Source organism: Oncorhynchus keta, chromosome 27 (assembly GCF_023373465.1).
Source record: "Oncorhynchus keta strain PuntledgeMale-10-30-2019 chromosome 27, Oket_V2, whole genome shotgun sequence".
Classification (NCBI taxonomy): domain Eukaryota; kingdom Metazoa; phylum Chordata; class Actinopteri; order Salmoniformes; family Salmonidae; genus Oncorhynchus; species Oncorhynchus keta.
This window is the reverse complement of record NC_068447.1, coordinates 28,660,112-28,684,355: the sequence shown is the minus strand read 5'-3', so window position 1 is coordinate 28,684,355 and position 24,244 is coordinate 28,660,112. Positions and strand designations below refer to the sequence as shown.

The following is a 24,244-nucleotide window of genomic DNA, read 5'->3' as shown; positions in this document are numbered from 1 at the left end:
TTTCACTGTCTACTACACAGTGGTGACAACCTTCCAGTGGACTTGGGGCTATCAGTTATCTCCAGTGGCATCCTCTTTACATACCCACACCTGATGAGAGGAAAGTTTATCAATAAAAATACCCTTTGGCTTTGGAGGAAGTGGAGGTATCTTTCAAACGTCTTTAATGGAATCGTCATCGTTCTCCTCAAATATGATTGGCTGCCGCTCCGCCCATTTTAGGGCCAACCGGAGTTCAGTTTACAGTCATTCCTCATGCGCTCTTCCTTCGCGTTGTCTGCCTTCAAAATACATTTGGACGAAGGGCAGACCACTTCCACTTCAGGGAAAACGGATATTTTTCCAGATAAATATTTAATGTTGCTTAATTTGAATGGAAGAAGGCGCTATCAAGTCAAGTGGTGTTCAACCTACCACTTCAAACAGAACGGCCTCGTCTCGCTCTCAAGTCAATCGTTTACTACTTCCTTATAGTTATAGCAGCTAGATATTTTTTTTGCAAGGATTTGAACTCCAGCTAGCGGTGGGTCTAAGTTGGCTAGCTAACTGGAAACGCAGTTATTAACCTTCTTGAATAGCAGGAAGTGGTTTATATTTTAAGCTATTTTCTAACGCTTTGAATAGCTGATGTCCCTAAAGTTAGCTAGCTGCTATCTCGTTTCTTTTGGGTTCAACTGCCTGGAAATATTGCTTGGATTTGCAACCAGCTAAGTTAACGTTGGCTAGTTTGACAGTTAGCCTCATTATCTCAGTTAATGTATTGTTTTCCTATGCATTAATCGAGATAGTCGACTTCTAAAGTAGCTAGGAGGCTAAAGAAGCATCCTTAAACAAGGAAGTCAGAATTAACTAAGCCAGTTGTACCATTTGTTTTTGTTCAATACCATGCAGTGAGAGGGTGACTCACTGGAGGCTTTTTAAAATTGCACGTAGTAGTTTGAGCTGCAGTGGGCACGAGCAAATAGCGCAATTTATCGTTAATACCATTCTTCGCAGTTTTGCCATCTTTTGTCTCGTATTTCGATCGTTAGGATAGATCGCAAGCCAGCTGACTGAAGGGCAAAATGATTCCAGACAAAGCACCGAAGGAGGACGTATTTCATGCAGGAGGAGACTTAAAGAAGGATGCTCATGTACCCAACTTTGAGAAGTACAAAGAACTCTACCTGAAATCTATTGAACATCCAGATGGTAGGTTTATTTACAAACACATTTAAATCAAATGGAATTAGTCACATGCGCCGAATACAAGCGGTGTAGACCTTACAATAAAATACTTGCAAGCCCCAAACCAAAAATGCAGTTTAAAAAAATACAAATACGAAATAAAGGTAACAAGTAGTTAAAGAGCAGCAGTAAAAAAGCAATAGAGAGATTATATACAGGGGATACCGGTTAGCCGAGGTAATGTGTATGTATGTATGTAGGGTTATTAAAGTGACTATGCATATAGAATAACGTAAAGGGGGGGGGGAGGGGGGCGGCAATGTAAATAGTCTGGGTAGCCATTTGATTAGATGTTCAGGAGTCTTATGGCTTGGAGGTAGAAGCCTCTTGGACGTAGACTTGGAACTCCGGTACCACAGAGCGAGCAGCCTATGGCTGGGGTGGCGTACAAAGCCTTGTGGAAATAAAAGTATTGCATGAACAAAACCTTTGATTTATACCAGCAGTAGGTCTTGTTTTACTTCAGTCCCAAGTGTATAGATTTTGCCAGCATATCTATCCCATGTCTATTTAGGGAAATCTTACTTCGAAGCTTTCCAACAACTGTGAGCATGTCGAGGAAATGTGACACAGGAAATGAATCTGACATTTGTGTGTTTTCTGGTGGTGGAGGATGATTGTCCCCATCAGCCACCTGTCATGTGTCATCATAATGGCCCTTCATTATGTTTCCTTATTCCAGAGTTCTGGGGTGACATTGCAAAAGACTTCTACTGGAAGTCGAAGCACACGGGCCAGTTCATGGACTACAACTTTGACGTGACAAAGGGGGAGATCTACATCAAGTGCATGGAGGGGGCCACCACCAACATCTGCTACAACGTCCTGGACTGTAACATTCATGAGAGGGGGCTAGGGGACAAAGTGGCATTCTACTGGTGTGTGTCAAATCAAATCTTATGGGTCACATACACATGGTTAGCAGATGTTGTTGCGAAATGCTTGTGACACTAGTTCTGACAGTGCAGCAATATCTAACAAGTAATCTTAACAATTCCAGAACTTTCTAATACACACAAATCTAAGTAATGGAATAAGAATATATAAATATATGGATGAGCAATGACTGATCGGCTTAGGCAAGATGCAATAGATGGTATAAAATACAGTTTATACATATGAGATGAGTAATGCAAGATATGTAAACATAATTAAAGTGACTAGTAGTCCATTTAATGAAGTGGCTAATGACTTCAAGTCTGTATGTAGGCAGCAGCCTCACTGTGTTAGTGATGGCTGTTTAACAGTCTGATGGCCTGTGTATGTGTGTTGAAAGGGGTTACATTGTCTGTTTCACTGCTTGAGGAGATTGCCCCTCTGGAACAATTTGATGGAATGCTAGGACAGGAGGTTGAATGCTTCTACAATGATCCTCTGTCCTTTGTCTCTGGTCTTGTCTGAAATGACTAGTGCTCAAGACCCCTGCCCCCCTCTTTTGTAAAGCCAGCCCCAGGTCAGCGATGTCCTCAAATGTATAGTGGATCTATGAGGACGGATGGGCTTCTAGTGCTGGGTGGGTTATTTAGGGATGTGGTAGCTATTTGTGTGTTTTGTTGGGATGAGTGAATAGGAGAGCTTTGAAGTTGAGACACAATCCACACATGCTCTTTGCTCACCCCATTAACCACACTAGACTAGGTCATTTAGACCACAGGGAACTGACATGCTGCAGCTTTGATATGCTCTAGTCTCAAGTATTTGTCTTGTCTTGCAAATTGTTGTGCATTTACCAGTTGATGTCTAATGATGAACAGCATTGGGCCTACACTTGACTTTGACTGCATAGGGTTACTCGGAGGTCTCAACTTAACTGATTTTAGAAAACTGACTTCTCACTACAGGAGATGTTCTTTCTCACTAGTAGCATTTTGAAGTGTATTCCTTGCCGACAGGCTAGTCATTACAGTTATTAAAGTTGCGAGAGATTTTGTATAACTTAGACATTTCTTTGTCCCACGTTGCTGTAGCGTAAAAGGCAATGCTCTCTGCAGTCTCTTCCAGTGCTCATGACTCAAGTGTGAATGTCTGTCCTATCAGTTCCAATGTACTGTCAGCCATACCATTAGATTTGCCCTGCTACTTCTCAGCTTATTCAATCCATTGGATACGTCCTTTTCTTTATGAAGTTACTTTTTAGTCTCACAATGTTGTAATAGGCAAGCTTTTGTCTGGGGATTCCTTACTTTAGCTGTTTTGTCCCTAAATGATCTCATTTGTATTATAAACTGGGTAGTTTGAGCCCTGAATTCTGATTTTGCTGAAAGCCGTGGTATATCAGACCGTATACCATGGGTATGACGATACATTTATTTTTACTGCTCTAATTGGTAACCAGTTTATAATAGAAATAAGGCACCTCGGGGGGGGCTGTGTCTTAGCACTCCGTGTTGTCGTGCATGAGAACAGCCCTTAGCTTTGGTATATTGGCCATAAACCACACCCCCTCGGGCCTTATTGCTTAACTATAGTTTGTTTATTTAGTGTAGGTAATAGGCAGGCCTGTGTTTTTGTCTCTCCTCTGCCAACCTCCACAACAGAGTGTCTTTGTCATCTGTACTTTGACATCTTGAACGTGAGTGGAAAGATTTTTTTTCTCTGCTGACTATTTATAGGAGTGTGTGTGTGTTTCGCCACACTCTGTCACCACCATAGAGAGGGGATCTGTTTGGATGACCTTGACCTACCAGCAATGGTGTAGTTTTCTGCCAATGAGCAGAATGCAGCTCACAAACATAAATCTAAATGGGAGCAGTGGGCAGTCTCTAGTGAGAGATCCATGTTGTGTGAAAGCAGAGCTTTTCATGGGTATTTTCCTCCTCGCGTTCTTGCACATAAACCGTTGTGAGATAACCGTGGCCCTCTACAGTATCTGGGAGGCCTATTGTGTTGCACAATAGGAAAGACCAAACTCGGCCTTTCCTTTAGATTTCCTATTAGACACGGCTGTGTTTATATTAAGCAATGTGTGTCCTGGACTGGAGAGGAGAACTTGTGTTAATCTAAATGCTATTAAGTTTATCATAAGGCTATGTGCTGTTTGCTCAAATGCATTCGCTACCTCCAATGAGAAATCCATTATCTTCTGTCTGGCAGAGTTACCTTGTTAATTTGAGTGTGAAAGTATGGCAGAGCAACAACACAATTAGTGATTGTTGTCCTTGGGTGGAATGTGGGCTGATTGGGTGAACTTGGTTAGTGAGTTTTGCTCTAATTTCTCAGCAGGCTCTAGGGGCTCTTGTTATGGGCCAGTGGGATAAGAGGGCCAACTGTGTAAGAAGGGATACAGTGCTTTAACCTCAGTCTAAGCCGTTGGGTGGGGGCGGGGGACTAAGCTAACATGGACTTGTTTCAAGATGGTCATACCATGGATGATTTAGGACCCCTTTATATATGATTTGATCAAATTGAATTAGACCTTTTACTACTATAGCCCATAGAAACACATTGCATAACACATTCATAAATGGCAAGAGACAGCCAAAAAATAAATGAGGAATTAGGTCTCTGTTCTATACCTAGGCGATGTATAAGAAAGCTCTGAAAATAGTTTTTTTTGTATACATTTATCCCCTTATTTTTGTTGGCACAAATATACCTTAATTCTTCCAATCTTTTGTATGCGTTCCCCTCAGATGGGTCCTGTGACACTTGTGGGGGTGTAGAGCAAAACGGAGAACAACAACATGTTCGTGAGTCTCCCCTTTCCATAGAGTGGCCATAATAGTACTGTAGGCCAAACCGCTTGGATGTTAGACTTTTTCGTGAGAAGACTGATTTTCGGGATGTCTTATGGTCTAACGAACACCGCTGTAGCGCGGCCATAGGCGGATGCTTTGGACTGAGACGTAGCCCATGCAATATCTCTCAAGCTGACATCTCTAGCTTAAACTGATGGTTTCTGAAGCAGATTTTTGTATTTTGATACTTAGATTGAAGCACGGTAGTCGATAGACTCTTAAGGATTAACAGAGGTACAATCATGCTCAGTAACCACACCATCCCAAATTCTACCGTAAGTGCGCACACTGCCATTTTAAGAGCTTGTCCTTAGTTTGCCAGTCATGCATTTCTCGTTTTTAAAGGCGATTCCCGAGACGAACGATTCCACAGGCACATTGCTGAGTAAAGCAGAGAGCCACAATGTCACAGTTTATTACTTTAACTGTAGGCACATGAGATACTTAGCTAGAATTTATCCACCTTGAATATTAGCTTTGTGAGCATGTTGGTGTGCTTGAAAGTTTTGAGTTTGAGTAGAAAGCAGAGGTTTAGTATTACTCATCTTCAGAATTTTTTTGGGAGGGGGATAACATCTACAGTGCCTTTAGAAAATATTCATACATCTTGACTTCCACATGTTTGTTGTTACACCCTGAATTCAAAATGGATTAAATAGTTGTTTTTTTCACACATCTACACAATAACCCATAATGACAGTGAAAACTTGTTTTTAGAAATGTTTGCAAATGTATTTAAAATTTAAATATCTTATTATGTAAGTATTCACACCCCAAAGTTAATACTTCTGTAGAAGCAACTTTTGTCAGCGATTACAACTGTGAATCTTAAGAGCTTTCACCCTGGATTATACAACATTTGTCCATTTTATTCTTATTTAAAATTATTCAAGCGCTGTCAAGTTGATCATTGTTAGACGGCCATTGTCAAGTCTTGCCATAGATTTTCAAAACAGTAACTGGGCTACTCAGGAACATTCAATATCGTCTTGGTCAGCAACTCCAGTGTATATTTGGCCTTGTGTTTTAGGTTATTGTCCTGCTGAAAGGTCAATTTGTCTCCCAGTGTCTGTTGGAAAGCAGACTGAATCAGGTTTTCCTCTAGGATTTGCCTGTGCTTAGCTGTATACCCATAACATGATGCAACCACCACCCTGCTTGAGTTAGGAAGGACACCTGTTAATTATTAACTTCACCATGCTCAAAGGGGTATTCAGCGTCTGCTTTTTTTCATTATTACACATCTACCAATCGGTGCCCTTCTTTGGAAGGCGTTGAAAAACCTTCCTGGTCTTTGTGGTTGAATCTCTGCTTGAAATTCACTACTCGATTGAGAGACCATAAAGATAATGGTGTAGTTATTCAAAAATCATGTTACCCTCTATTATTGAACATAGAATGAGTCCATGCAACTTCTGGAATTGTTGGGCACAGTTTTACTCCACAGCATGATGCTACCACTATCATGCTTCACTGTAACAATGGTGCAAGGTTTCCTCCAGAAGTGATGCTTGACATTCAGGCATAAGAGTTCAATCTTGGTTTTATCAGACCAGAGAATCTTGTTTCTCATAGTTTGAGAGTCCTTAAGTGCCTTTTGGCAAACTAAGTGGCTGTCATGTGTCTTTTACTGAGGAGTGGCTTTTGTCTGGCCACTCTACCATAAAGGCCTGATTGGTGGAGTGCTGCAGAGATGGTTTACCTTCTGGAAGATTCTCTGATCTCCACAGAGGAACTCTGGAGCTCTGTCAGTGACCATTGAGTTCTTGGTCACCTCCCAGACCAAGGCCCTTCTCCCCCGATTGCTGAGTTTGGCCGGGCAGCCAGCTCTAGGAAGAGTCTTGGTGGTTCAAAACTTCTTCCATTTTAAGAAAGCTGGAGGCCACTGTTGTCGGGCACCTTCATTTGCTGCAGACATTTTTTTTGGTAGCTTTCCCCAGATTTATGCCTCACACACAATCCTGTCTCGGAGCTCTACGGACAATTACTTCGACCTCATGGCTTGGTTTTTGCTCTGACATGCACTGTCAACTGTGGGACCTTTATATAGACGGGTGTGTGCCTTTCCAAATCATGTCCAATCAATTGAATTTACCACAGGTGGTCTCCCAAGTTGTAGAAACATCTCAAGGATGATCAATGGAAACAGGATGCACCTGAGCTCAATTTTGAATCTCATAGCAAAGGGTCTGAATACTTATGTAAATAAGGTATTTCTATTTTAAAGTTCTAAAAACCTGTTTTTGCTTTGTCATTATGGTGTATTGTGTGTAGATTGGGGATTTTATTTAGTTAATCCATTTTAGAATGCGGCTGTAACGTAACTGTGGAATAAGAGAAGGCGTCTAAATGCTTTCAGAATGCACTGTATCTCTGTATGACATCTATGTTGGTCCCCTTACAGGGAAGGGAACGAGCCTGGTGACGAGATGACGGTGACATACAGAGAGCTGCTCCAGCAGGTTTGCCAGTTTGCCAATGTGCTCAAGTCCCAGGGGGTGAAGAAGGGCGACCGCGTGTCCATCTACATGCCAATGGTGGTGGAGCTGGTGGTGGCCATGCTGGCTTGTGTGCGCATCGGGGCTGTGCACTCAATCGTGGTGAGTAACTAACAACCTACACCAAAACTGTCTGGATTAGGCCTGTTTAGTTTTGTCAAGATACTAGTATCCAAATCTATGGATAAGATACTAGTGGATCAAGATACTAGTATCCAAATCTATGGATAAGATACTAGTGGATCAAGATACTAGTATCCAAATCTATGGATAAGATACTAGTGGATCAAGATACTAGTATCCATATACTAGTATCTTGATACGATAGCAGATTTTCTGTGGCAAAAAAAACAAAACACAAAGCAGACTTCATGATCCTTTAAAATCCTACTTTATGTCAAATAGTGTGTGCTATAGCTTGCGAAATAACAAGTGACTCTGGGTGACCACATGAGGCCGTTTTCCAACTTTAGGACTGTTTTGCTCAAAATAAGTCTGCTTCATGTTTTAGTTTCCTTTTCTTCCTGACGTCATACTGGTATCATTGACAACCCTAAAACCTATAGACACATCATACCAGCCAGATTTATACCGTCATTAAAGTGCACTTCAGCGACCTTGAATTAGTAGGTTAAGTGGCTGTAATACCCATTTTGCCAGCTTTTTCCTCAGACTTAGAAGGAACATATCTACCAACACGCTACAAGGCAAACAGAATAGGCAAACACTTTAGAGTGCATTTGCGCACAGTGTATTTGATTTGTGTATTTCTGTGTGTACACTATCCAGTTTGCAGGCTTTTCGTCAGAGTCGCTGTGCGAGAGGATCCTGGACTCCCAGTGCTCGTTGCTGATCACGGCCGGTGAGACTGCAAACTAAACTGCAGTAATAAAGAGACACTTATTAGATTGGATTACAGTGCCACAGATTATCCCCTGACCCCCTAATCCACAATGTTAATTAGCGTGGCTTTGTACTCATCATAGTGAGCCCAGCCCACTGTACAGGCCTACTGCATCACTGTACAGCTTTGGATTTGGAGTGACGCTAATCGGATAACCACCATAACCTCTTTAGATAGTGACCCATTGTGAGTGACTGAGTGTGGTCCTGGTCAATTTTGGTCTATGGCTGAAGACTGTTACCAAGGGAATTAAGGAATTAAAAACGTTGCACGTTAGCGACACCCGTTGGCTGCTGTTCAATTACACTAGAACCCAGACATACATTTGTTTGACATCCTAAAACATTTAGGAGCTGAGCACGCAATGCTAAAATGTTTTGCCACATATGAATATAATCCAAGAATCATTCATTTTTGTTGTCAGCAGATTTTAATATATCAATTTGTAAGTCGCTCTGGATAAGAGCGTCTGCTAAATGACTTAAATGTAAATGTAAATGTCAATATGAAGATTGTTCCCAGGTTGTGACAGGTTTATGCCAATGCAGTCAGAAGGACAGTACCAGTGAAGTCCTGTCGATAGCAATCACTGCCATGCCTTTCTCTCATTGATCGGTGTGCACCCTTTGACCTCATCCGTTCTGAACTCCCCCATCCCATCATACCCCCCCCTCTCTCAGATGGCTTCTACAGAGGAGATAAGCTAATCAACCTGAAGGTGATCGCTGACGACGCACTACAGAAATGCAGGGACAAGTAAGGACACACTTTCTATCTGACTAGCTAGTTGCATATACAGACTTCTACTCTGTTTGCTAGATATTTACAACACATCCTTGCCGATAGATGCCTGTATGTTTACTTGGAGAGCGTCATGCAGACTTTGTTCATGTGAATCACGACTCTGTCCTTTTACTTTGTCTCTTCCTCTACTCTTTCACACTGCCCCACTCTCTTCTCCATCTGTCAGGAGTTTCCCAGTACAGAGGTGTATCATGCTTAAACACCTGTCCAAGGAGGTGGAGGCCATTCCCCTCAGCTCTCAGTCTCCCCCTGCCAAGCGGCCCTGTCCTGACCTGCAGGTGAGACCACCAGAAAAAGCTCTCTCACGCCCCACAGTCTCTCTACAGGGTTCTATTCATTAGGGCACACCATAGCTAAAAAAAAATTGCAACACAAATTAAAAATGGGTGTTTGTTATTGGACAATTTTTGTATTTTATTTTTTGACCCCTTCTCCCCGATTTTCGTGGTATCCAATTGGTAGTTAGTCTTGTCCCATCGCAACAACTCCACAACGGACTCGGAAGAGGCGAAGGTAGAGAGCCATGCGTCCTCCGAAACACGACCCTGCCAAGCCACACTGCTTCTTGACATCCTGCTCTCTTAACCCGGAAGCCAGCCTCACCAATGCGTCGGCGGAACCACCGTACAACTGGCGACCGAAGTCGGCATGCATGCGCCTGGCCTGCGCGATAGGACAAGGACATCCCAGCCGGCCAAACTGTCCCATAACCTGGACGATGCTGGGCCAATAGTGCGCCGCCTCATGGGTCTCCCGGTCACGGCCGGCTGCGAGACAGCCTGGGATCGAAACCGGGTCTTAGACCGCTGTCCCTCCCTGTTAGTTTTTTTTTTCCCGGTTGGTGCCTAATGAATACGACCCCTGTGTTCATAGGGCAGGTTTAGGGCACCTTTAACATTTGCTACTGTTTAATGAATAAATACCTTATCACTTTAATGTTAACTCCCTACTATGTTTGTATTTCACGTATCTCCAGAAACAGTCAACACGTTTGGCTTTTTCTCTTTGGTTTTGTGTACAATGAAAAGTGTAGATAGTCGGTACGGCTTTGTCTCGATGTCATGGTTCAAATGACATGAAGCCACACCTTTATGTTTGTTCAAATAGGCCTAACCGTCTCCATTAACCCCTTCTAGCAGGAGAAACAGAAAGACAGAGTAAAGAAAATCCGTCCCGTCCCGCAGGTATTTCAGATTTCCCTGAGCTTGAATTCTCTCCATTTCTTGTCCTTTTCTTAACACCTGTCTGATCTACTTGTCAACGGTAGGCTAACCCTAGGGGTGGTTCGTGTTACACACCTCTGTCTGTCTGTGGTCTGTCTGTGGTCTGTCAGCTTACACCGGTCAGGGGTCCCTTACCTGATCTCTGTCTAGCTTTAGGCTTTACTTTCGCTGTACATAAAGCTGCAATATGTAACTTTTTGGGCTACCTGACCAAATCCACATAGAAATGTGTGTTATAAATTTGTCACTAATTGAGAGCAAGTCTAAGAAACGGTAGATGTGAGCTTTTTTGTGGAGGCAGGTACCCTAGTGGTTAGAGCGTTGGGCCAGTAACCGAAAGGTGGAATCCCCGAGCTGACGAGGTAAAAATCTGTCGGTCTACCCCTGAACGAGGCAGTTAACCCACTGTTCCCCGGTAGGCCGTCATTGTAAATAAGAATTTGTTCTTAACTCACTTGCCTAGTTAAATAAAAAAATATTTCTATCCTTCCTGTTCTTATGTGTCGCTTTTGAGTCTTACTTTCAAACAGCTGAAAATACAATATTTTTGGTTATGGAAATTATATTTCACTGCATATTATATTTCACTGCTTCTATTGTCACAAACTGAAATTAGGCAAACTATTAGAATTTTACCAACCAGGAAATGTCTGACCAATTTCTGTAGTGCATCTTTAAGATGGTGATAAAGGTTTGACCTGAAAGAAACACGTTTACATGCACACTAATAATTCGACCTTAAACTGATGGCAAATTATGCAATAGTCATGTAATTGGCGTAAGGTCAAAATCGAAGTAAACATACGCCCATTTAAAACTAATTTTCTGGGCAATCTTTCGAATTATTAAGCCCTGTAAACACCGTAATTGGCGTTCCAGCGGTGTAGTTGATCGTTGCATGTGGTAGCACCAGCCGAGCGAGCCAACCGCTTTAGTGTGAGTGAAGTGAGTTCGGAACAACTGAATGTATAGGTCTTAGAAGTAGTTTTCACATGTCCGAACTGTGAATCAAATATGCTTCCCAAAAATAACATGTTTGCTGTGGTAGAACGTTTATTTTGATTGCGTTTTTTTCTGCATTTATCAGAGTGCCATCAAGTAACCCGATTTCAGATGTGTCCATATACACAGGATTGTTAAATAAATCATTCTTCTTGCAAAGCATGTCAACTTTTATTCAAACTATTGTATTAATCTGACTATCCACAATAATCGCATTATTGTGTGCATGTAACCACACTCAATGAAGGATAAACAATGACTAAGGTTTCAGATAAGAGGTAATTGACCCCTGACTCCATGTAGATGTAATTGATCTCTCATACTGTAAGTGTCGTCTTTCATTTCATGTTTCAGATAATGTCTGTTTTTTTTTATTTTTTAAGTCTTATTGAGATTGTGCACCACTGTCAATATACACTCAGTTTATTAGGTACACCCATCTTGTACTGGGTCGGACCCTCATTTGCCTCCAGAACAACCCGAATTCTTTGGTGTGGAAATGTTGTTCAGTTGGTATCAAGGGACCTAACGTGTGCCAGGAAAACATTTCCCACACCATTACACCGCCAGCCTGTACCGGTGACAGCAGGCAGGATGGGGCCGTGGGCTTGGGCTGCTTACGCCAAATCCTGATTCTGCCATCAGCATGACGCATACAGGAACCAGGATTCGTCGGACGAGGCAATATTTTTCCACTCCTCAATTGTCCACTGTTGGTGCTGGAGCCGCTTCTTGTTTTTAGCTGATGGGGGTGGAGCCCGGTGTGGACGTCTGTTTCCATAGCCCATGTGTGACAAGGACCGACTAGTTGCGCGTTCCGAGATGCAGTTCTGCACACCACTGTTGTACTACGCAGTTAATTGCCTTTTTATGGCCTGCCTGTTAGCTTGCGCAATTCTTGCCATTCTCCTTCGACCTCTCTCATCAACGAGCTGTTTTCGCCCACGGGACTGGTGCTGACTGGATGTTTTTTGTTTCTCGCGCCATTCTCGGTAAACCCTAGACACTGTCGTGCGTGAAAAGCCCAGGAGACTCGTCATTTCTGATACTGGAACGGGTGCACCTGGAACCGACAATCAGTTACTTAGGTCACTTGTTTGACCCATTCTATAACGTTGAATCAAATAGTAAGTAAATGCTCCGATGCCTGTCTGCCTGCTTTATATAGCAAGCCACGACCACTTGACTCATTGTATGTAGGAGTGAACCATTTTTGTGAACAGGTTGTTGTACCTAATAAACTGGCCACTGAGTGTATATCAATACATGTGCAACACTATCAATGTTATGCACATTTGGCATATTTCAGATTTTTTTTTAAAAGAAATGCAGGGCCCTACCCATATTTCTAGAACATCTGTTCCGTGTATTTCATTAGCCCCATCCATATATAGTGACCTTTCACCCCTGAGAGCAGCATTTTAGGAGAGTAATTCTATTGAACTCAAGGAGTTAAAACATTTAACTTCTCTCACCATTGTTTCACAGACTGTTCAAGCCTAAACGCTGATTCACTTAGACTTCCCATAACCTTTTTATAGCTCTCGTATTTTGTCTTATTTGAGAATGTTTGATTTGAGCTAACATTCTCACTCCTGATTTAGGGATTAGAAACATTTACACGTTTCTTCCTACTGCTATCAATTAGGCTTGGTTGTTGCTCTTGACAATAGAATCAAAGTAAGATTAGACTTTGTTTTTTCCTATGATCGTTATCAGGATGTCTTGATGTGGTTTCTCTCGAGCTGTAAAAATTCAGGGTTCCGTGTGTGTGTGTGTGTGTGTGTGTGTGTGGGTGGGTGGGTCCGCCAGGTGCCGTGGAACCCTGAGGTGGATCAGTGCTGGCTCAGCCTGCTGAGTGGTGTGTCTGAGGAATGTGAACCAGAGTGGTGTGACTCTGAAGATCCCCTCTTCATCCTCTACACCAGCGGCTCCACCGGGAAACCCAAGGTACACATGCTATGTAGCAGTGGCACTCTGTTTCTAACTCCCTTTCTCTCTTCTCTCGGTTTGATTTATGCACTCTGTTTCTAACTGCCTTTCTCTCTTCTCTCGGTTTGATTTATGCACTCTGTTTCTAACTCCCTTTCTCTCTTCTCTCGGTTTGATTTATGCACTCTGTTTCTAACTGCCTTTCTCTCTTCTCTCGGTTTGATTTATGCACTCTGTTTCTAACTCCCTTTCTCTCTTCTCTCGGTTTGATTTATGCACTCTGTTTCTAACTGCCTTTCTCTCTTCTCTCGGTTTGATTTATGCACTCTGTTTCTAACTGCCTTTCTCTCTTCTCTCGGTTTGATTTATGCACTCTGTTTCTAACTCCCTTTCTCTCTTCTCTCGGTTTGATTTATGCACTCTGTTTCTAACTGCCTTTCTCTCTTCTCTCGGTTTGATTTATGCACTCTGTTTTCACATACTTGTAAATGCTGCTGTAGTGATCATGTCTTGTAATCAGGGTGTGCTGCACACGATCGGTGGCTATATGCTCTACGTGGCCACCACCTTCAAACTGGTGTTTGACTACCATCCTGAGGATGTGTACTGGTGCACGGCCGACATCGGCTGGATCACGGGCCACTCCTACATCACCTACGGGCCCCTGGCTAACGGTGCCACCAGTGTCCTGGTGAGTGGATGGCTACAGGCTTAATACTGTCATTTAGAGGAGGAAGAGGGCTGTCTGAAATGGAACCTTATTCTGTTTGGAATCTGGTCTAAAGTAGTGCACTATATATAGGGAATAGGGCCTTGGTCTAAAATAGTGCACTATATAGTTGAAGTCGGAACTCCATAAATTTTGTTTTAAGAAACTATAGTTTTGGCAAGTCTGTTAGGACATCTACATTGTGCATGACAAGTCATTTTTCCAACAATTGTTTAGAGATTATTTCACTTATAATTCACAATCACAATTCTAGTGGATCTGAAGTTTACATACACTAAGTTGACTGTGCCTTTTAAACAGCTTGGGAAATTCCAGAAAATGTCATGGCTTTAGAAGCTTCTGATAGGCTAATTGACATTTGAGTCAATTGGAGATGTACCTATATATGTATTTCAATGCCTACCTTCAAACTCAGTGCTTCTTTGCTTGACATCATGGGAAAATCAAAAGAAATCAGCCAAGACATCAGGAAAAAAACCGTAGACCTCCACAAGAGACTCATTCTGTCTCCTAGAGATGAACGTACTTTGGTGTGAAAAATGCAAATCAATCCCAGAACAACAGCAAAGGACCTTGTGAAGATGCTGGAGTAAACGGGTACAAAAGTATCTATATTCACAGTAAAACAAGTCCTATATCGACATAACCTGAAAGGCCGCTCAGAAAGGAAGAATCCACTGCTCCAAAACCACCATAAAAAAAGCCAGACTACGGTTTGCAACTGCACATGAGGACAGAGATCGTACTTTTTGGAGAAATGTCCTCTGGTCTGATGAAATAAAAATAGAACTGTTTGGCCATAATGACCATCGTTATGTTTAGAGGAAAAGGGGGAGGCTTGCAAGCCAAAGAACACCATCCCAACCGTGAAGCACGGGGGTGGCAGCATCATGTTGTGGGGGTGCTTTGCTGCAGGAGGAACTGGTGCACTTCACAAAATAGATGGCATCATGAGGTAGGAAAATTGTGGATATATTGAAGCAACATCTCAAGACATCAGTCAGGAAGTTGAAGCTTGGCTGCAAATGGATCTTTCAAATGGACAATGACCCCAAGCATACTTCCTAATGGACAATGACCATAAGCATACTTCCAAATGGACAATGACCATAAGCATACTTCCAAATGGACAATGACCCTAAGCATACTTCCAAATGGACAATGACCCTAAGCATACTTCCAAATGGACAATGACCCTAAGCATACTTCCAAATGGACAATGACCCTAAGCATACTTCCAAATGGACAATGACCCTAAGCATACTTCCAAATGGACAATGACCCTAAGCATACTTCCAAATGGACAATGACCCTAAGCATTCTTCCAAATGGACAATGACCCTAAGCATACTTCCAAATGGACAATGACCCTAAGCATACTTCCAAATGGACAATGACCCTAAGCATACTTCCAAATGGACAATGACCCTAAGCATACTTCCAAATGGACAATGACCCTAAGCATTCTTCCAAATGGACAATGACCCTAAGCATACTTCCAAATGGACAATGACCCTAAGCATACTTCCAAATGGACAATGACCCTAAGCATACTTCCAAATGGACAATGACCCTAAGCATACTTCCAAATGGACAATGACCCTAAGCATACTTCCAAATGGACAATGACCCTAAGCATACTTCCAAATGGACAATGACCCTAAGCATACTTCCAAATGGACAATGACCCTAAGCATACTTCCAAATGGACAATGACCCTAAGCATACTTCCAAATGGACAATGACCCTAAGCATACTTCCAAATGGACAATGACCCTAAGCATACTTCCAAAGTTGTGGCAAAATGGCTCAAGGACAGCAAAGTCATAAAAGCTGAAATAAATAATTCTCTCTACTATTATTCTGACATTTCACATTCTTAAAATAAAGTGGTGATCCTAAGTGACCTAAGACAGACTTTTTACTAGAATTAAATGTCAGGAATTGTGAAAGAGTTTAAGTGTGTGTGTGTATGTGTGTGTGTGTATATATATATATATATATATATATATATATATATAAGTGCTCTTTGAGACACACCCAGAGTATTTTTACGATTAAATGTGATAAACTTGTCATTGTTATATTGAAAGAAGGCTTTACAATGTTGTGCAACAGGACTTCATAATACCTTTCTGTGTCTAAAACATCCATTTGGACAAATGTTAGACATTTTGTTTTATAACCAAGTGAATGGTTTTATTGACTAATATCATAAAGCGACTCATAAAAGTGTGTGTAAACAGGAGGGGAAGATGGAAGGGGATATTATTTTCCTGTAGTTCAGACTGCTAATGATGACTTTGGTTATGATCATGAGGTTGTGTTTACACCATCTGCCTCTGGCTCGGTTTTGATATGTTCAGTTCGAGGGTCTGCCCACCTACCCGGACGTCAGCCGCATGTGGGAGATAGTGGACAAGTACCAAGTCACCAAGTTCTACACGGCGCCCACAGCCATCCGCCTCCTCATGAAGTATGGGAGCGAGCCCGTCCAGAAGTGAGTCTCCACACTCTTGGCTCATTCAGCCTGTTCCTCACCAGGATTGTGTGTTCATTAGGGCACACTAACAATACTGTTAAAATTGGACAGTACCTCCTTGTTTGACCCTGTTTTTTAAGTAAGTTCTATCCTGTTGAACATGACCTAGGCTTGAGCATGATGGGGCTTCATAGTACAGAAGAAGCATTCCTGTATCTACAGATTGAGTTCTCCATCTGTTTATATTATCATTTAATCCACTAGAGTCTAAGCTGGGGGGGTTCTACGAAACTATATGGATTTGGTTTAAGATGGTCATACCAATAATCATTTAGCTATTTGAGTTTATGGATCCCTTAAGGCTGTGGTCACCAACAGCCTGTTGACTGGTCGATCTCCAAGGCATTCCTAGTCGATCGCCAAAAATTTCTATTAAAAAAACAACGATACGCCTTGCATTTCTTTTTTTATTTGTCCCGGGCTGTTGGCAGTAGGTGCATCCGTTTCAGCTGCTCTGCGTGCCGGGTAGGCAACTTTTTGATCCATTTCATGTCTGAAGTTACGAACTCTTCCTTTCCTGGGGGGAGCCAATCAAGTGCACTATAGGCCTTCCACTGGCCAATCGGATGGCTCAGACTACCGTGTCTGCAGTAATGTAGCAGGTGTAAAAGAAAGCTACAGCAAAGTTGATACTGTGAGATTTCTAATCTCTTTAAACCATTACTAGAGCGAGGCTGGCAACAAATACAGCAAAGATTTGCTGGTTTTGAGTTTAAGGTTTTACTCGGCACTGTCAGCTTCATACATAGATAAACGGACATTCCCAAACAAAATCTAAAGGAACTTTGTTCTGAAGTGTCTGTCCTATATCTGAGAGAGATAAGAAAGTTTAGTTAAATATTTCTGATCTCCATGTTTACTCAACTGGTATTGCGGGACCTTCAGACGAGGCGTGTGGGTGTCCTAGAGCAAAAAAGACGACGTACGTGTTCATGAGAGATTCACCTTTCCACAAAGGGGTCATATTAGTGTGTAGCCCAAACTGTTCAGATGCTACAGACAGAAGTTGGCAGATTGGATATACCAACTTCAGACAAGTCTTATGACTCTTGTGCAGGTTGTAGAGCAAAACCGAGAACACCATCTTTCCATAGCCCGAAAATCGTGATGTCTCGGTTTCTGTGCTTGACAAACACATCTCTAGCTTTGCCACCTTTCACAGCAGATGTGTAAGGCTGACATCGGCAGATGCAGTGGATTGAGATGCAGACCATGTTAAAACACACCTTTATCTTAAACTGACAGATTCTGATGGATTTTTGTATTATGCTCATTAGATTTCCAAGGAGCCATGTTACCATGACCTGGATACAGCCCTTAGCCGCGGTATATTGGCAATATTCCGAAAACCTCCGAGGTGCCTTAATGCTATTATAAACTGGTTACCAGTGTAATTAGAGCGGTAAAAATACATGTTTTCAGGGCTCAAACCACCCTGTTTATAAACTTACTATATGTATATATGTGTGTTGGCAAATGTCTGCATGTTTTGGTTTCGTCCTTTTGTCTGAGGCTACGGGGGTGTCTGTTAACCCTTTCCCTCCGTGTGTGTGTGTGTCAGGTACAAGCGGGATTCTCTGAAGGTGCTGGGGACGGTGGGGGAGCCCATCAACCCGGAGGCGTGGCAGTGGTACTACAGCGTGGTGGGGGAGAAGAGGTGCCCCGTGGTCGACACCTTCTGGCAGACTGAGACCGTCAGCAGTTTATTATTCTTTTTAATGAATTTTAGATTAACACACATCAAAACGTAATGTTACTGAATAGATTTTATTGAATAGAGTGGCTGCATTGCCAAATTCTCTTGACTCTCTACTTCGCGCACATTTTTTTTTGTCCCCTGTGGCGATGATCGGTGTTTGACTTGCGTAGCCTACAAACTTCAACGTGTACCCAAGACATGATCGTTTTGTACAACAAATGTCATTGTCTATTGTAACAGTAGGCTATTACAAACATAAGCAGGACACCGACAGGCAGTCTGTGTGCTACTGCAATGTTCTTAGTTACAACAGACAGAAATAACCTACATCCTAATATATTTTTGTAGTGTTGGTTCAAATCACTGTGGGCTTTTATTTCAGCTGTTCATAAATAAGGCAGAGACGTAGGTTACATATATCATGTTGATCAAAAAATGTCAATGTGATTTGGTTGTGGGGCGGAATGGGGCGTTTACCTTCGGTCACGCAGTCTGTCTTGATTCAATATGTTAAAGACATGGATGAGTTTATTGAATGGACATCTTTCTGTAACTGTAATCTCTGTTCTGACTGAATCTCTTCCCATTGGCTTCTGTCTCAGGGTGGCCACGTGTTGACTCCTCTACCTGCTGCCACGCCCATGAAGCCTGGCTCTGCTGTAAGTGTTGTTATATTGACTTCCCCATTCCTGCTCACTGAGATGCTCCCTCCCTGTCATCATGTGGGATAAGTTGGTCTAAATTGCCGGTCTTTTCCCATTTCTCCACCAGACGTTTCCTTTCTTTGGAGTTGTCCCTGCCATTTTGAATGAGTCTGGGGAGGAGCTTGAGGGACCAAGCGAGGGTTACCTGGTAAGACAGCGGGAGCAATTGGTTATCCAGAAGTTTATGTATAGATCTACCCAGTACTAAACATTAGATTAATTCTCACTCCAATACGCAATATTCTCACTGCAGTCGGCTGTGTATATTTGATGAAGTGGATCTTTACTTGTTGTTTGACTTTGAACATCCTTGCTTCTTATCCCCCTCAGGTGTTCAAACAGCCCTGGCCAGGAGTCATGAGGACTGTGTTTGGGAACCACCAGAGGTTTGAGACCACCTACTTCGAGCAATTCCCAGGATACTACGTCACTGGTGACGGTAAGATGAATCTAACATGGCTAACACCCTGAGCACCATTAATGACTGACGTTTTGTAGAATAACTCACATTTACCATATGTATTCTTTGAGTCTCATTGTGTCATGGACAGTGCATTTTTGTTTTTGTGTATACTAAATCAAGACCCTCTGTTGTTGACATGGAAACCACATTAATGTGTTGCTGTTTCCCCCCCAGGTTGCCGTAGAGATAAGGATGGGTATTACTGGATCACAGGGAGGATAGATGACATGTTGAATGTCTCAGGTGAGCACTTCCATCAGCTGGAGCTCTGTGAAATGTGATGTACAGTGTGTTGGAGTTGTCTGTACTGTAAGGTCTCTTGTTCTGTCATCTGCACTACTGCTAGTATAGTGCTCTAACAGGTTCATTTATCTTGAGCTGGGGAAGGTATAGGACTACCACTATTAGGGCGCTGTCTGCTGTTGTGAAATATTAAAGGTTGTCTTCTAGTCATGGTGCATGTAAGAACCTTCTCTAACTTGTGATTTACAGTAGAGATCAGTGGACTGTTGTACTATATGATAATCCTGTGGGTTGTGTGTACATCAGGTCACCTGCTGAGCACGGCAGAAGTGGAATCGGCCCTGGTGGAGCACGAGGCGGTGGTCGAGGCAGCGGTAGTTAGCAGGCCGCACCCTGTCAAAGGGGAGAGTCTCTACTGCTTCGTCACGCTTACCGACGGAGTCAGCTTCAGCCGCACTCTGGAGGCCCAGTTAAAGAAACAAGGTACGTTTTGGCTTTATCTGTGTAAAGCCAACTACAGTACTGTCACTGAACATGAAGGGGATTGTCCTACACTGTCTGCATGCATCCCACACCGACAATATGTTTCTGTATTGGAGCTGATGACTAATGCTGTTTATCTGCTTTGACAGTGAGAGAGAAGATTGGTGCCATTGCCACTCCAGACTTTATACAGAATGCCCCAGGCCTTCCCAAGACCAGATCAGGTGAGAGTGTACCTTGGTTATGATTGTTGGCTATGATTTTATTCTGTACGAACATGATTTTGAATGTGAACATGTAACATTTTCCACTATGGCTTGATTTGAAAGGTGTTTTGAATGAGAGCTGATAACTTCATTAGTGACTGACTTGCCTTTACTCCCCCCTCTGTGTACGCAGGTAAGATCATGCGGCGTGTGCTACGTAAGATTGCCCGTAACGAGCGAGACCTGGGCGACGTGTCCACGCTAGCCGACTCCTCAGTCATCGAACTGCTCTTCCAGAACCACTGCTGTGGCGAAATGTGAGCTCACAACTACAGAGGAGGCCACAGTACCCTGACGCTCTTACCGTGGCTGAACAGGGAGGACGAGGAGCAGGGAGGACGAGGAGCAGAAGGAGATGTATAAATGTAACTGTACAGCCTTCACAGTGGGACTCGAGCCAACACTTGGGTTAAAGAAACACAACAAAATCCCTCTAGTTTGTCAGCAGTTCAGTTCTCCCCTCTTGAGTACACTTAATGTACTATTAGATTCAAAAGTTGTATTTGTTAATTCTCTCCATTTGAACTATGTACACTTGTTATTTTGTCCTTTTTATTTCATTGCCGTTTGACAAAGGATTGCTATACATGTTTGTCTGCACGCTTGAAATGTTTTAAGTTTTTGAGATGCATTTTCCTCTCCAGTTTTGTCTTCTAGAGGCAGAGGGGGCTTGTGTATTAGCAGAACTGCGCTGAACACTCCTCTCTCCTCTGTTTAGACTGGGTTAATTGTATTAGAAATCAATCCAAGGTCCCCCTTTTGCAGAAATAACTGAAGCCTTCAAAAACCCTTTTATACGGCCTATGTCATTCACCAGCAACTGTCATGCTATTTCAGAGGGTCTGACAGGTAATGGCACACTAGATTCAAGGACCTGTTCTATTACCCTTTATATATGATATGGCTTTGCTTCTACACAGAGTGTACTAAACGTTAAGAACACCTTCCTAATATTGAGTTGCACCCCCCCTTGCCCTCAGAACAGACTCAATTCGTCGGGGCATAAACTCTACAAGGTGTCGCAAGCGTTCCACAGCTTTCACCTGGTCAGTCTGTCATGGAGAGAGCAGGTGTTTCTAATGTTTTGTAACTCAGTGTATATGATTTGTGAATAACTGATTTAGTCCTTGTAAAGGATTTCAAGACTTCATAAGTTGTTTTAAAGTGGGACCAAACATAACAATGTAAGACCTGTTTAAATGTATTCTAGTATTTTAAATAGTTTATGAAATATCATTGTGTTCATGTGCCAACACTTTAAAAATAACAATTTTTAACAGCTATTTGATTTGAAAGCATTTGTCTGTATGTCACATGTTTCTCAGTTTTCTTTTTGTTGCCCCTTTGTATCAAAGTGACATGCAATAACAGTAAATGGACTGACTGATCTGTTTTTTATTATTTTGGGATATAAACCTGGGTTCTAGGCACTAAATGGTAGAAAACAAACCAACAGGGAGAGACTACTTGGACTTTTTTATTTTTCATTTTCTGTTGAACTTTAAAAAATATTTTCCATTGCATGTCCTAATGAGTACAACTCTGTGCTGGGCATGTTGGAGCGCTGTGATCGTTCTATTCATTCAGTTGCATCTCATCTCACACCTTTGCAGTTCTTCTTGACCTTTCCTACGTTTCCAGTAGATGGTGCTATAATTATACAAGACCTACAGTATACTGTGTTCAGTTATTAGCCACAATCCTTAGCTTCTAAATCTGTTTTTCATCATAAATTAATGATGTATATATCCATTGTTTCTTGAAAAAGATATCTAAATGCTTCATGGGCTTAGTTTAACTGGCATAAACCATCAGAACCCTATAAGCTTGTTTTACTCCAATGTTTTTAAACAAACAATATATGGGCTCAAAACATGGTTAAATTGTAATATCAAGGATGGTCAGACATTGCAGCCATCTATGAATTTGAGTGGTTCCATTTCTCCAGGCCCATCATCCCTCAACTTTTACAGAAACAAAGGCTATTGACTGGTTTGTTATTGTTTCAATGAAGAACTCTGGTTTTAAAGAACAGGATCTTTGGGTATATGACATAAAGCAGGATAGAGTCCTGTTAGCATTGGCAGCGCCGTTGAATACTTCCACCATTTTAGTGTAGTCATTGGCTGGTGACCCTGTTGGGGCAACTGTGTCATCAGGAGGGATCAGCCAAACGTGAAGAAGAAAATGGACTACTTCGAAATGGAAATGGCCTCTATGGCACTGCCCGTGCTGTCACAAACGCTATAATGGCACAGATACAAAGTCCGCTATATAGTATCTGACTGAACATGACATGAGTCGATGTAATAATGGTGTATTTAGTTCCTGAATCAGAATACTGTAGGTAGGAGACAGGAATACTCCTGACACCATACTTCCCTATTCAGCCTTACTGCTTTATGCTACGCTGACTGGGGGCTTCTTCATCTTGTCAATAATTTAAATTTGTCTGCAATAATTTGCATTCTTTTTTCAAGATCACTTGTATACATCCGATGAGTAAGTAAACCAGTCCTTTAATCTTTCCCTGTTCTTTTGTGTCACATCCATTTTTCTGGTCATTTGACTGAATCATAAAATAGTCTAATATTGGAAAGTGTGAATGTATTGAAGGATATGCTACTGCTGTAAATGAAGTCATTCTGTGTGTGCTGTCTGGCTTGCTTATATAATTGAGATGTAGCTGACCCGTTATTGTTTGTTCATGCTGTTTAATCAACTGCCTATTTAACTGGAAGCCACCAGCCAGTATCCTGTAGAGTTGAAGATGAATAAATATATTAATGATCCACTCCCTCTTCATTGTGTTCTACTCACTGATTGATTTCTTCTCAGATTTCTCCTAGAATGGAACCTGCCTTCTGTTTAAGTGGAACCAGCACCACCCTCAAGATGGCAGTGATTGAGCATAGATAAGACTTAGTAACAATAGTAGGATCCTTTGTCATTGTGTGTAGACTGGAGAGAGGGTACCACTCCACAGGAGGTTGGTGAGGACAGGCTTGTATTGTCTGGAGTGCAATAAGTGGAATGCTATCAAATACATGTGGTTTCCATGTGTTTGATACCATTCTATTTGCTCCATCCCAGCCTTTATTGTGAGCCGTTCTCTCAGTAGCCTCCACTGAACTCTAGCTGTGACTATATAGATTTCTATTTAATGAAGTACATGCTTATCTAGTATAGGAAATTGATACGCACTTGTATGATGTTGATCGGTAACATGAACCATTTGCTGGCCATGGGGATGGCTGGGACTGAATAATTGCTGAAGTTGTTATTGGTTTTGGGGTAGAGGCTGGTGACGCTGGACTGTATGTATTCATTGTATTCATGTCCAGCAGCATGTGTTCATTATATATATCCAGCTCCCTTCTTCCAGCTCAGTTTTGCTCAGGGACATGAACAGCCCTAATGACGCTGTGGTCGTTCATCAATGAGACAGGTGAAGCAAAGTGGTTTGTCCTCATGTTTTGGTGAGGTGTGTGTGTGAGAGAGAGTGGCTGGGAGACCACATGATGTGTCAGCTAGCTAGTTCACAGTATCGGACCTACGGTATGTGCCTCTGCTTTGTCCTCTTTTTAGCATTCCCTCCACACATAAAACCTGAGCACCCCCAGGCTTGCATCTGAAATGGCACACTATTCCCTATGTAGTGCACTACTTTTGACCAGGGCCGATATGGCTCTAGTCAAAATTAGTGCACTATATAGGGAATAGGGTGCAATTTTGGACACATATCCAGATTGATCCATTCATCCGTAGGTTCATCTTCTCAACCCTC

The 24,244-nt window shown here is 42.2% G+C and overlaps 1 protein-coding gene across 3 annotated transcripts; it reads left to right on the top strand.

Moving 5' to 3' along the window:
* The first annotated feature begins 229 nt into the window (after positions 1–229).
* Positions 230–23,251, top strand: LOC118364197 (acetyl-coenzyme A synthetase, cytoplasmic-like). 3 transcript variants are annotated; one of them, XM_035745515.2, is made up of 19 exons: positions 230–523; positions 1,032–1,191; positions 1,910–2,105; positions 7,369–7,564; positions 8,252–8,324; positions 9,047–9,122; positions 9,337–9,448; positions 10,307–10,354; positions 13,208–13,345; positions 13,848–14,018; positions 16,424–16,557; positions 18,161–18,293; positions 18,901–18,957; positions 19,070–19,150; positions 19,333–19,441; positions 19,640–19,708; positions 20,015–20,191; positions 20,341–20,415; positions 20,591–23,251. In XM_035745515.2, exons 2-19 carry the CDS (start codon positions 1,065–1,067, stop codon positions 20,716–20,718), a joined length of 2,100 nt encoding a protein of 699 aa, XP_035601408.1. In that variant the 5' UTR covers positions 230–523; positions 1,032–1,064; the 3' UTR covers positions 20,719–23,251. The 3 variants fall into 3 exon arrangements, with proteins under 3 accessions (XP_035601408.1, XP_035601407.1, XP_035601409.1); XM_035745514.2 differs by having other exon boundaries at positions 230–1,191; XM_035745516.2 differs by lacking the exon at positions 10,307–10,354 and having other exon boundaries at positions 230–1,191.
* Positions 23,252–24,244: the final 993 nt, after the last annotated feature.

What these genes read in the sequence shown, in the direction of transcription:
- LOC118364197 (XM_035745515.2), top strand. Translation starts at nt 1,065, where the DNA reads ATGATTCCAGACAAAGCACCGAAGGAGGACGTATTTCATGCAGGAGGA. An exon ending in CTCGTTGCTGATCACGGCCG is followed by an intron (nt 8,325 to 9,046) that starts GTGAGACTGCAA and finishes CCCCTCTCTCAG; the next exon opens with ATGGCTTCTACAGAGGAGAT. An exon ending in TGACATGTTGAATGTCTCAG is followed by an intron (nt 19,709 to 20,014) that starts GTGAGCACTTCC and finishes TGTGTACATCAG; the next exon opens with GTCACCTGCTGAGCACGGCA.